This window comes from Etheostoma cragini, chromosome 15 (assembly GCF_013103735.1).
Source record: "Etheostoma cragini isolate CJK2018 chromosome 15, CSU_Ecrag_1.0, whole genome shotgun sequence".
In the NCBI taxonomy this organism is placed as follows: domain Eukaryota; kingdom Metazoa; phylum Chordata; class Actinopteri; order Perciformes; family Percidae; genus Etheostoma; species Etheostoma cragini.
This window is the reverse complement of record NC_048421.1, coordinates 3,406,177-3,417,414: the sequence shown is the minus strand read 5'-3', so window position 1 is coordinate 3,417,414 and position 11,238 is coordinate 3,406,177. Positions and strand designations below refer to the sequence as shown.

At 40.1% G+C, this 11,238-nt stretch overlaps 2 protein-coding genes across 3 annotated transcripts in view; both read left to right on the top strand.

Annotated features, from left to right (window-relative positions):
- Positions 1-2,195, top strand: part of polr3h (polymerase (RNA) III (DNA directed) polypeptide H) — a 4,689-nt gene extending 2,494 nt beyond the window's left edge. The window contains exons 5-6 of the mRNA XM_034893249.1: positions 96-330; positions 1,326-2,195. Coding sequence (XP_034749140.1) covers positions 96-330; positions 1,326-1,376 — 286 coding nt within the window. The 3' untranslated portion in view covers positions 1,377-2,195. The remainder of the gene's footprint in view (positions 1-95; positions 331-1,325) is intronic.
- A 768-nt stretch (positions 2,196-2,963) lies between these two features.
- On the top strand, positions 2,964-9,385 carry LOC117957484 (cold shock domain-containing protein C2-like). 2 transcript variants are annotated; one of them, XM_034893252.1, is made up of 4 exons: positions 2,964-3,150; positions 5,432-5,844; positions 6,491-6,613; positions 7,611-9,385. In XM_034893252.1, the coding sequence occupies exons 2-4, from the start codon at positions 5,663-5,665 to the stop codon at positions 7,771-7,773; spliced, it is 468 nt and encodes a 155-aa protein (XP_034749143.1). In that variant the 5' UTR covers positions 2,964-3,150; positions 5,432-5,662; the 3' UTR covers positions 7,774-9,385. The 2 variants fall into 2 exon arrangements, with proteins under 2 accessions (XP_034749143.1, XP_034749142.1); XM_034893251.1 differs by having other exon boundaries at positions 2,986-3,150; positions 5,366-5,844.
- Positions 9,386-11,238: the final 1,853 nt, after the last annotated feature.

The following is an 11,238-nucleotide window of genomic DNA, read 5'->3' as shown; positions in this document are numbered from 1 at the left end:
AGCTGTATGTGCATCCCATACTATTGTGAGTCTTCTCACAATCTAGGTGTGACTGTATCTCCTGAGCATCGAGCCGTCCTTAGCTTCAGCCTCAGCGATGAAGCAGAGCAAGTTTGGCTTTGGGAATACGAGACGGACGAGGGGGCCCATGATCTCTACATGGACCAGGGAGAGGAGATCCGATTTCGGGTGACAGATGAAGTCTTTGTAGACACGTCGCCAACGGGGCCGACCGCTGCGGCGACAGACGCGCCGGCTCAACCGGGACAGTCGACAGCGCCGCCACCAGAGGACAGCGGAGAAAAGAAAGAGGCACCATACACTCTGATTGTAAGAACACACCTCATTAAAGGGCACCAGGAGGTAATTAGGGTGGAAACAAGAGCCAATCAGTGTTGACGTCAGAGGAGGAGAAGAAGTGAGGTACAGGAAGTGAGGTAGGCGAGGAAAGCAAGTGCCAAAATAAGATAAAAAATAGGGATCGTTAGTACAGTGGTTATGATAAAAGTTCAATTTAGAGCCCGACCGATAAAGAATTTATAAGACCGATACAAATATTTGGTCATTTAAAAATCCGATGTGCCGTTATATCGACCAATAAATATATTTTTTTAAATCCAGAAATGTATTACAATACATATACAGATTTCCCTAACATTAGTTATTTGTAGTTATTTATGAGTTCTCACTAAAATAAACAGGGAAGCTGTAGAGCTCCCCCTGGTGGACAAACTACGCAACGCCAACGCTCAGAACATGGTTGACAGTCCGTTTTTATTTTTTAAATAATTTATTTTTTTAAATATTTATTTATTGTTATCCTTCTATTCTTATTCATTATTCAATATTTATTTATTTGTCATTATAAATGATTCTGATGAATGAATCTAAACTTCCTCTTTTTTATCGGCCATTACACCATACTTTCAAGGGCAGCTTCATGTTTGTGGAATTTTAACATCATTATTTATTTACACACCATCATGGTATTAAAACACAGTTTCAGAAAGTACATCCACACACAGAAGGTGATCATTTGTATGCGTATCTATGTGTTGAAAATCAAACAAAAATGTTTAACTTCAAAAACTTAAAGAAACCACCTTAGCCCCTCAGTCCAGTTGGATTTTTGCCATTTTCGTCGTTCTAACAATTCATAAACGTTACAAGTTGTCCCGCCCTGAGAGATGCAACCAAACTAACAGGAAAGACTTAAATAAAAATTTAAATGACTGAAAACACCTGTGTGGACGTACGGGCGTAAAAGGTAATATGTAACAGAAGTAGCTTAGCGTCCATCCTGACCCGCTGCGTTGTTGTTTTAGGGGACCATCTGTGACCCGGGACTGGGGCTGCTGTCATGGTGGAACAGTTAGCACTGCAGAGGAAGAAGAAGAATGAGAAGAAGAAGGACACATTTGGTGGTACCTGACAGCTCGACCACCATGACTGATCGTAGAGGCGAGAGACGGCCGGCTGGAGACACAAATCCCAGTATGTTGGGGACAGAAGTCAAGACACAAAGTCGAGCAGCGCACTGAACCAAGATGTGATGTCACATTGAGACTGACAGTTTTTTCTATTTTTTTGAAATACTGCCCTGAACACGCCAGCTTCATGTGTACATGTGTACATGTGAAATTAACCCGATATTTAAAAACAGGATAATTAAATGGACATTAACATTAATTTGGTTTATTTCACATGAGATTGTGACTCCCAATTTAAAAGATTTAGGTCATTAATCTTTTGAATCACAATGTCATCGCTACTTTGGTATGATGGTCGGACATACACAGGTCACAAAATCAGCTCAAGGTAGGTGTTAATGAACACTGAGCAGCATCCGTCAGAGATGAAAACCAATGTGGCGCCTAATGATGCAACAACTTAACGACGCTCTGGAGGTTTAAGGTTCGAGAAATAAGGCTGAGTGACATTTTTGTTGATAGGAATTAGACCCACAGGACAATTTGCATCATTTTCATCATCAATATCTAAACAAAGGTAACAGTGCAACAACAAAAACAGTTTTTTTCAGCGGGACAAAAGAATTTCAAGCTTAAAATGTTTAATTTGAATTTCAGAGTTTGCGTCTCCCAAAGGATTTTAGGCACGCGTCCTCAATTAATTTAACATCCTTGTATTATTGTGTGTGTCTGTTTTGTCTCACAGTAAAAGGGCGTATCATCAGCGTGAGTGGTTGTGATTTTTCATTTTGTGTGATTATGGGTATGAGTATATCAAAACAGATGAGTGAGCGGCCTTTAAATCCTACAGTGTGGAGGCCAGTGAAGGCACCGTCCTGCCTGCCTATAACAGACCTGCTCTCTGCACTCTTAGTGGTGGTCAGTGTTAGTTCAGTAACCCACACATACTTGCGTTTGTCGTGCGATCAGAAATGCTGTAAGCTGTGTTTCATGTGAAAACTGCATAGTCTGTTGTCTGTTGTGGAACTAGGTCAGACTATGGAGTTTATATCAACAAAAATACATGATGTGCATGTGACCCCCTTTAGGGGAATATTGCCTACAGAAAACTCAGCTCAAGACAAAGATGAAATGATAACTGCAAAATCTGTGGATCTATCTCATATATATATGTGTGTGTGTGTGTGTGTGTGTGTGCTCTCTTCACTCATCTTAGATAGATCTTTAATATCATTGCGTATATTTATATAACAAAATGTTGTTGAAGCAATTCAATTTGCAGCATGTAAATACAAGCCAAAATAGAAGCCCGTCTCACTCATGCCCCACACACACGCTCCGACCATTGTTAGACATTCAAACTGTTTTGTGTATGTGATGAAAGATGAACTTGTAAAATGTAAAGTCTATTGCATTACTGGAGTCCAGTCCACCACATAACACATCCTTGTTTTTTGTGTGTTTATACATATCCTTTTTTGTAATGGAGCAACAAAAACAGCTGCATAAAGGTGAATATATACATACACACACACACACACACACGCCATTGGAATCTCCGGCAGCTGCGCAGACTCAGCAGCCCTCACGTCGTCACGCCAGGGTTTTCCGTAGGATTGCACGGATTTGGTCGACTTATTTATTTAATAACTCGTTATATAATACACACCGAGTTAAGGCACACGCTGATCATCATCAACCTACTAGCGCACCCAATGCGGTAAGTAACATTTCTGGGAATAAATGGTCGTTGATGTGCACGCGGGGCGTGTCAGCGTGGCTTTGTTTTGGGATCGGGACGATATCGTGTTTGCATGCTTGACAGAATAACCGCTAAATATTCAATTCTATTAAATAGTAACCTATCTCTGATTGTATGGGGATCGGTCGGGTTACATTTCCACCATATTTGACGGCCCGGGGGTCTAATAATAAACCGACGTCTCGCAGTGCTTTTGTCCAAGTTGGATATATCAAAAAGCAGTGACTGATATTTCCGCTTTTTTGATCAATTGCAGATATGATTGGGGCTGTCAGCCGGGTACGTTTCGCTGTTGACTAAAAAAAACGAGACAAAAGCAACAAAAAGATAAAAATATGGAATATTGTGGTTAGGCTCTTAAGTATAAAGTAGGAATTCAACTCTCGGAAACACACACACACACACACACACACACACACATTAAATAGACACATTGTCTTTTAATAATCATGGGGCAGGGAAGAGATTTGTGGCTGACCCGGGCCAGAGGAGCCATAGCCCTCTTAATTCTGTTGCTTTTTTTTGCCCATCCAGATGTTCTGCAGCTGCTGATGTGTGTAAATGAGTAAACTCTGAGTTGTTCTGAATGTTTGGGTTTAATCCACAGTGAATTATTTTCTCATGGTGAAACATTGTTGTAATAATCATGTTGAAACTCGCAGTTTGTCCGGGCCTCTATCCTGTGGCAACAAGTACTGTCTGTAGTACTCCTAGGATATGTGTTCTTCATTTGGGAAGGGGGGCACTCACTGACGTCACAAACGCACCATTTGAGGCATTCTGCAGCTGTTGTGACGTGACGTGGAGCACCAGCCCGGCCTGTGTCATCAGGCAAGAAGAGTGGGCGTAAAAAAAAACAACCTTTACAGCCTTCACACAGAAAATGACTCTGTTTGCTGTTGTTGTTGACGACTGTTGATGGTGTTTCGGAGATGATTCAGCCTTGAATACCGACAGGAGATGAGTCAGTTGCCTCATTTATTCTAACCTTGAAAATATCACTGTGGAGAGAACCCAAATTACGAGCTGTTGAAGGGACAAGGTCACCTGACTAAACAGGGTATGTTGCGGATTAGTATTAGTTACTAATGTCAGTATTAGTGAATGATGAATAACACAGATACATGGATGAATAATTTAATAGAACAAAATCAAAACTGCACGGACACTGGGAGCACACTCTGTTCCCTGATGTGAATTGAATACAGGCTACACTGACACAGTGCCATCCCAGTGCTCTGTAATCCGACACTGAACAGTAATGCAAATCAAGAAGATATGAAAATTATATCTCCACATGTATTATTACAGTGCTCTGGATTGCTTCAGCGATAAACCCTGCAGTAGCCCATACTAATCATGAAGGATTGCAGTTGAATGCAGATATTTAAGATAAGAAACTACTCTCGTACGGCTGTGCAAAGGGGGGTCTGGCTGAGGAAGGTCTGGCTAGTCCACACAGCATTCTGGGAATGGAGATCTACATGTTCTGGTTTATTGGCATTTCCTTAAACCAATCACAATTGTCTTGGGCAGCGCTAGGTGCCGGATGGAGCCGCTGTGCCTCTGAAGAATAGTCCCGGGAAGGAACTTATTTTGGTGGAACATGGATATGTTCAAAGGTTGTTTTGGTTGTGCAACAGAAAACTCAGATTGGACAGATAGTCTAGCTAGCGGTCTGGATTCACCCTGCAGAGGCCTGAGGAGCGTTTAACCTTAGTCCTCCACCAGAGTTTAAAATTCCATATAAAAAGAAAGCAGAAGGTAAAGGACATTGCGTCGAAAAGGGTGACATCTGGTGGAATTTCCGGCGGTACCGGAGCAATCCTGGAAGTGGAACGTCGTAGATATAGACTAGAGGGGACTTAGTTAAATGATTGGATCTTAATGGGTCTTTACACCTGTACTTAGAGGGGTCCACTTTTGATCTGATCACTCACGTCTGATTTTTAAAATTTGAGACTTGTCCGAGGATGTATTTTCCTCTTGGAAGGATTTTGTATCAAATATACATTTGACGTGTGATGGTAGAACAGTATATTCCTCAGACACAAGGAAAGAAAACTGAAAAGGCATTTTAACCTCACAGGTCCCTAATTTGTCTGTAGTTTCTGACTTGAGAAGGCTTATTCTTGGCTGGATGACCCCTCCTATCCCTCCTTTCCTCCATCAGGTCTAAATCCACATGACAGCACTCTGATCGTCCTCCATTCTCTCCCTGTGGTCTGTCTCCTCACAGCCTGTTCCCCTGACTGACTTGAAGCGACAACGCTGACCTGGATAACTGCTGAGCTTGTGTCCCACACTGAGGCAGGCCTTTCCAAGCAGACGGACTCGTACGTACACCAGGGGACAGACAACAGTGTCAGCAGCCCATTAGCAGCCTGTGGCTCGAGGAGCAGCAGCAGCAGCGTCCAGCACTGCATCCACACCATCCTCCCTCATTCTCCTCCTTCTTGTCACTTCTGACATGGCAGACCCCAGCCTCACATCGCCTTCTAGGATCCAGCTGCGCTCTCCCAACACTTCTCTCACCCTCTCCTTCCCCTTCCTGAGGGAGGGCAGCGGGGTATGGGAGGAAGGGAAAGAGCGGCCGCTGCCTCGGGATTTGCCAAGCCCGCTGCCAACCAAACGCACCCGCACCTACTCAGCGTAAGTAGGATCACCAATTAGTGTGAGGTGGAAAGAGCATACACATATTTGAGTTTTTTCTCCATTTCATGCTACTTTAAAACTCCAGCATCTTCTTTCACCCTACTTACTCTACTACATGTATCAGTACCACTTTTTAATAAGGAATCTGTGACTAAAGTCTCATTTATTAATGGCTTAATTTACTAAAGCTTTAGAGATAAGCCCCTCTAACAGGTAAACCAAAACAAATAACGGATAAATGTACAATATAAACTCTCTATAAAGAGTGCCTTTTTAGAAAGATGTAGCATTTATGTGATGGCTGTAGACACTTTGCTGCTGAACCTTTACATACAAAACATGTGATGAGCTTAAAAAATAGAATGTGCAGCTATAGGTTAAACTACATTTAAAATGCTTCTTATCCATCAATGCATAAGCAATAGTAATCCAGTAATGTAATATGTAACTATGTAAAATTGGCCGGGCCAATATTCTGCATAATTTTTATGCTTTAAGTACTTGTTGCTGATATGTCTGTGGTTTGAATTGTCTCTCATAAAAGAAAAAAATAGATTCCTTCACTCCTTCTCATCTTACTGAAACAATAACAACATTTTATGCCTAATGTAATGTAAGAACTGTTGTCTCTCTTTGGCTGCAGTACGGTACGGGCTCACTCAGGTCAGGTGTTTAAGGGTGTGTGTAAGAACTTCTCCAGGTCACAAGGCCACGGCTTCCTCCAACCCTCCCACGGTGGCGAAGACATCTTCGTTCACATCTCAGAGTGAGTGTCAGTAACGCTGAACACACTCTTTGACAAAAGTCAAAAACATTCAGATTTCACAGCTCTCAGAATTTACAGAAGACAAACGCGTTGTGCTGAATTACAAATGGAAACCCTAACTCTGCAGCGTCAAATCATAGTGTAGGACTGTAAGAACTCAGCAAACCACATTGTTTATGTGTGTACTTTTTTTCTGAGGGAAAACTGTTTTTTTTAACACTCCTATGACTCTGTGAAACCTGCAATAAATGGACATGCACATGTTTATTCTGCCTTTTTATTAAGGACAAGCAGTAGGCTAATTGTTACCACATCCCCAGCATGGGCAAATTTGCGGAATCTTTTCCCAACAGATTATGCAGGAGGTTCCAGCTATCTGCTGTCCACAGGTTTTAGGCTGTCCGTTTTTTTATTTGTCTCAAATGTACTCATTTTTAGAGCTCCAGCAGATGTCTGCTGTATTTGCTTGTATAACATGTCTGCGTTTGACATGTTGTTGGATGTTGGGAAATCCTACGAGTCCCAAAATAACTCTGCAGATTTATGGAATAGGATATTTGTTAATGTGTCTTTTTTTTGTGATTTTCATCAAATTTTTGCTTTACTCCTCAAATTTTTGCTGTTACTTTTGTGAAATAATGAATAGTATACAGACTTTACTCCTCTTATTTGAGTAAACAACACAAAAAAGAAACCATATTATTTTTGTTTTAATTCTTTGCCATTGTGAAAGAGGAAGTTTAAACAGAAGTTTTGGAAGAAAAGGTTGACATCTCATGAGTTAAAAGTCACTACCAGTCCATTAACACATTTTTGAAGCATGAAAGTGCTGTTGCTATTGTAACTCTTACGCAGACTACTTAGTCATGTGTGATGGCACTTTATGTGTTTACACATTGTCTGTAACCTGATGTTATGTATCTATATAATGAGACAGTATGAAGCAAAAATCCACATTTTACTCATACTCACTGGATCTACTTTTCCTCTGTTTTAGCATCGAAGGGGAGTATGTCCCAGTAGAGGGGGACGAGGTCACGTACAAAGTGAGCCGGGTCCCGCCCAAGAACCTCAAGGTGCAGGCCGTGGAGGTGAAGATCGTTCATCTCAATCCGGGGACAAAACACGAGACCTGGTCGGGCCAGATCATCAGCTCTTAGGCCTGAACTTCCGGCCTGGTGGGTGGGTCATGCTGGGCAGGGCTGGGTGGGGGAGGGCGGACCCGTGGTGGGACTGAAGACTTACATTCTGAGCTCATAAACATGTTTCACCTACACAGCAACGTGCCCAGAGTTATTAATAATTCAGGGTTAGCCGGTGTCCACTCACAGAGCTGATGGATTTGCTGTGTATGTAAAACTGACCATTTATTCTCTGTTAGGAAAAAGACACATTAGTTTCATTCATTTATAATCTTTCTCATGACGGCAGTAACAAAAGTCAGATTTGAGATGGGAGTGTAAAGTGACAGGTGGAGTGTCAAAGTTGTAAATCGGAAAGAGCTTGTGGGCCCACATTTTTTCACAGAGATCAGTTGTGTAAAGTATGAAACACTGGGAAAACTGTTAACATAACTGTGCTGCAGATCTGCAAACTGGGGCATGACAGCTGAGTGTATGTGCAAGGAAGAAAGCAACGTATGACAAAAGTCAGAATTCAGTTTTACTTCCCTTCTTGCAGGCTGTTATGCACTTGTTTACTTCAGGATCACAGTTTTCAGGATCACATGTTGGATGCAAGTGTGGGTCAGATGACTAGTGTTCACTGCCTACACAGTGCAGACTCGGGAAATATGAGAAGAAACGTATGGACGAAAAAGCAAGTAGTTTAGGGAATTTAGGTGAAGAAATTGGAATGATTGTATAGTTGAGGGAGAGACTGAAATGGCAGGTTGACCATCCTTGACTGGATGGCTCATAATGTTTTTATTTCAGGTCCCCAGCTTCATGACCTTAGAAGGGGTAAAATGTGGAAGTGAGAGTAAGTTCAGAGTTAGGAATTCAGTTTGTCTCAGAGAGGAAAAGCATGAAGAGAGACCAGGACTTAAGCAGGCAGATGACATTAAACCAAGCATTGATATTTCAAAAATATCAAAAATTACGCATTGACCGTTGAAAGGAAAGCAAAAGCAAGTATATTCCTGAAAAATGCATATTCTCAGTTGTGTTGTCTTGATTGTGGTTATTTATTTGATTTATTTATTTGATGGTGTGTTCAGATGTGTGTGTCGTCAGATTGCAAGCTCTATACTTTGGGTAATACTGTCAAAAGTTACACGTAAATAATTTGAACTTCCACTATGAAAACTGCCAGAAAATCGGCTCCAGATATCACTGTCAGGTTTTTCTCAATTTGTGTTTCTGTGTTGAATGCGTCTGGAGCCACCAATTGCTGATGAACAAAACTATTTGTAAATCTGTTTTTTCAAAACATGTATTTGTGTGTGATTTATTAAGTGTAGTCAGTGTGATGGTGAACTACATGACTTCATAGTTGGTGCCAAGCCAAACACCATCACATAGTTTGTAGTTATTCAGGTTTTGCTCAGCACTGTACTGGATGTCATTTTGTATCATATCTGTTCCAGAGAGTCTCTATGCATCTTGTCTATCTGTCAGTGTCACTGCCTGGATTTGTCCGGCATTACATTTTGTTTATTTCTCTCATATCAAAGGGCACTTTCTTTTGTGGACAAGCCACTGTGGTGGTTGTGATCCCCATGATTTCTTCTACTGAGCCTTCAAAGAACATTAAAGCATTTTAGGAATTACACGTCTGACGGAAGCTGTGTTTCTTTACTTGCATGTGAGTGTGAGAGTCAGACTGTGAAAGGAAGAGGACGAGATCTGTGGTCCACATGTGGTCAGAGAGACTGTCTTTGATGAAGAGTTTGACATTGAGCTGCAATGATTAATTGATTTGTTGCCAACTATTTTCAGTTAATCGGCCACTATTATTATAATTGATTCCTTGGTTTGAGTTCTTTATTGTGAAAAAAAGTAAAAACTCTGATTCCAGCTTATTAAATGGGAATTTGTTTCTAGTTTCTTGACTCTTCTGTGACTGTAAACTTAACATCTTTGAGTTGTGGACAAAAAAAGACAATTGAGGACATCATATTGGGCTTTGGGAAACATTGATCGACATTTAATAGACCAAAAATTAGATTAGAGAAAATAATCTACAGATCAGTGGACAATGAAAGTAATGGTTAGTTGCTGCCTTAGTTTGACAACAGCCAACACGTCGTGGTGCTACAGCAGCCTGATGATCAGACTGACTTGCCATTGTCTCTTGTAAGTTTCCTCTTCATCTACTTGAACTCGTCATTCCTGTGAAGTAGGTCTTAAAAGTAATTGAACCCATATAATATATTGGAACTCAAAACTTACTGAAAGAGATAAGATTTGAACCTTCAACCCTCTGTCTCTCAAACATGTTCTTATCACTCTAAGCTAACTGACCTGACACACAATTTATGTTTTTGGCATATTTGTCTTTTTCTTTTAATATGTTGGCCCTCAAATCTTGATGAAACATATTAGATTCGAAGACTCAACCTTGTGGCTACAAATCCTACTCTCACCATCACCCTAGGCTATGTGACCTGACACAAAGTTGCTGTCCCAAAATATTGATAATATTGTATGTCTAGAAAAGTGAAAAAAAAGGTTATAGGCATGTTGAAAAAGGTAACAATAAAGTACGTTGACAAAAAGTGCTATAAAAGTCAGAATATAGTATGTTGAAAAATATAAAATAGATTATCTTCATATTTACGAGTTTTTAAGGTAGAACAAAAGAAAAAGACAAAGTTGATGAAGGTGAAGTTTCTTCTTTATCTTTGGTTCACGTGTTCATCAGCACCGGAGACGGTCCAGTGGGGAAGGACACCGACCGACGACCAGGAGACGCGGGTTCAAACCCCGCCTCAGGTATGCTACACAGGAGTGTTTGTGGTTTCATTTGCTTACGTCGACATCAACTTGCAAATTTCCAAACGATTTGAACTTAAAAATTTACAACAACGATCTCAACTTGCGAATTTTCAACGATTTTAAATTTACAATTTCTAACAATGAAATCAATTTGCAAATCTCCAACATCAAATTAAACTTGCAAATTTCCAAAAAGTCATGTAGTTTGCATTTTTTCTCTCTCGAAAAAAGTCAGTGTTTAGTTTTGGCCGGAAAGAAATGATAAAAATTCATAGTTATAGTATGTTGAAAAAGTGATAAAAAAGTCATAGTAAGGTGTATCAAAAAGTTATAAAAATGTAATTTTATATTGTTTAAAAAGTTATAAAAAAGTCAGTATAGTATATTGAAAAAAGGGGGAAAAGAATTATAGTATGTCGAAGAAAGTTATAATAAAGTCATTTTATAGTATGTTGAAAAAAAATGATTAAAAGTCATTGTATAGTATGTTCAAAAGACAAAAAAGTCTTAATATATAGTATGTAAAAGAATGTGTAAAAAAAGTCATTGCATAGCATGTTGAAAAAAAATGGGAAAAGAATCTTAGTGTAGTATTGAAAAAGTGATGAAAAAAAGTCATTTTATGGTATGTTAAAAAAGGTAAGATTTGATCACTCAACCCTCTGTCTCCCAATCATGTTCTTATCA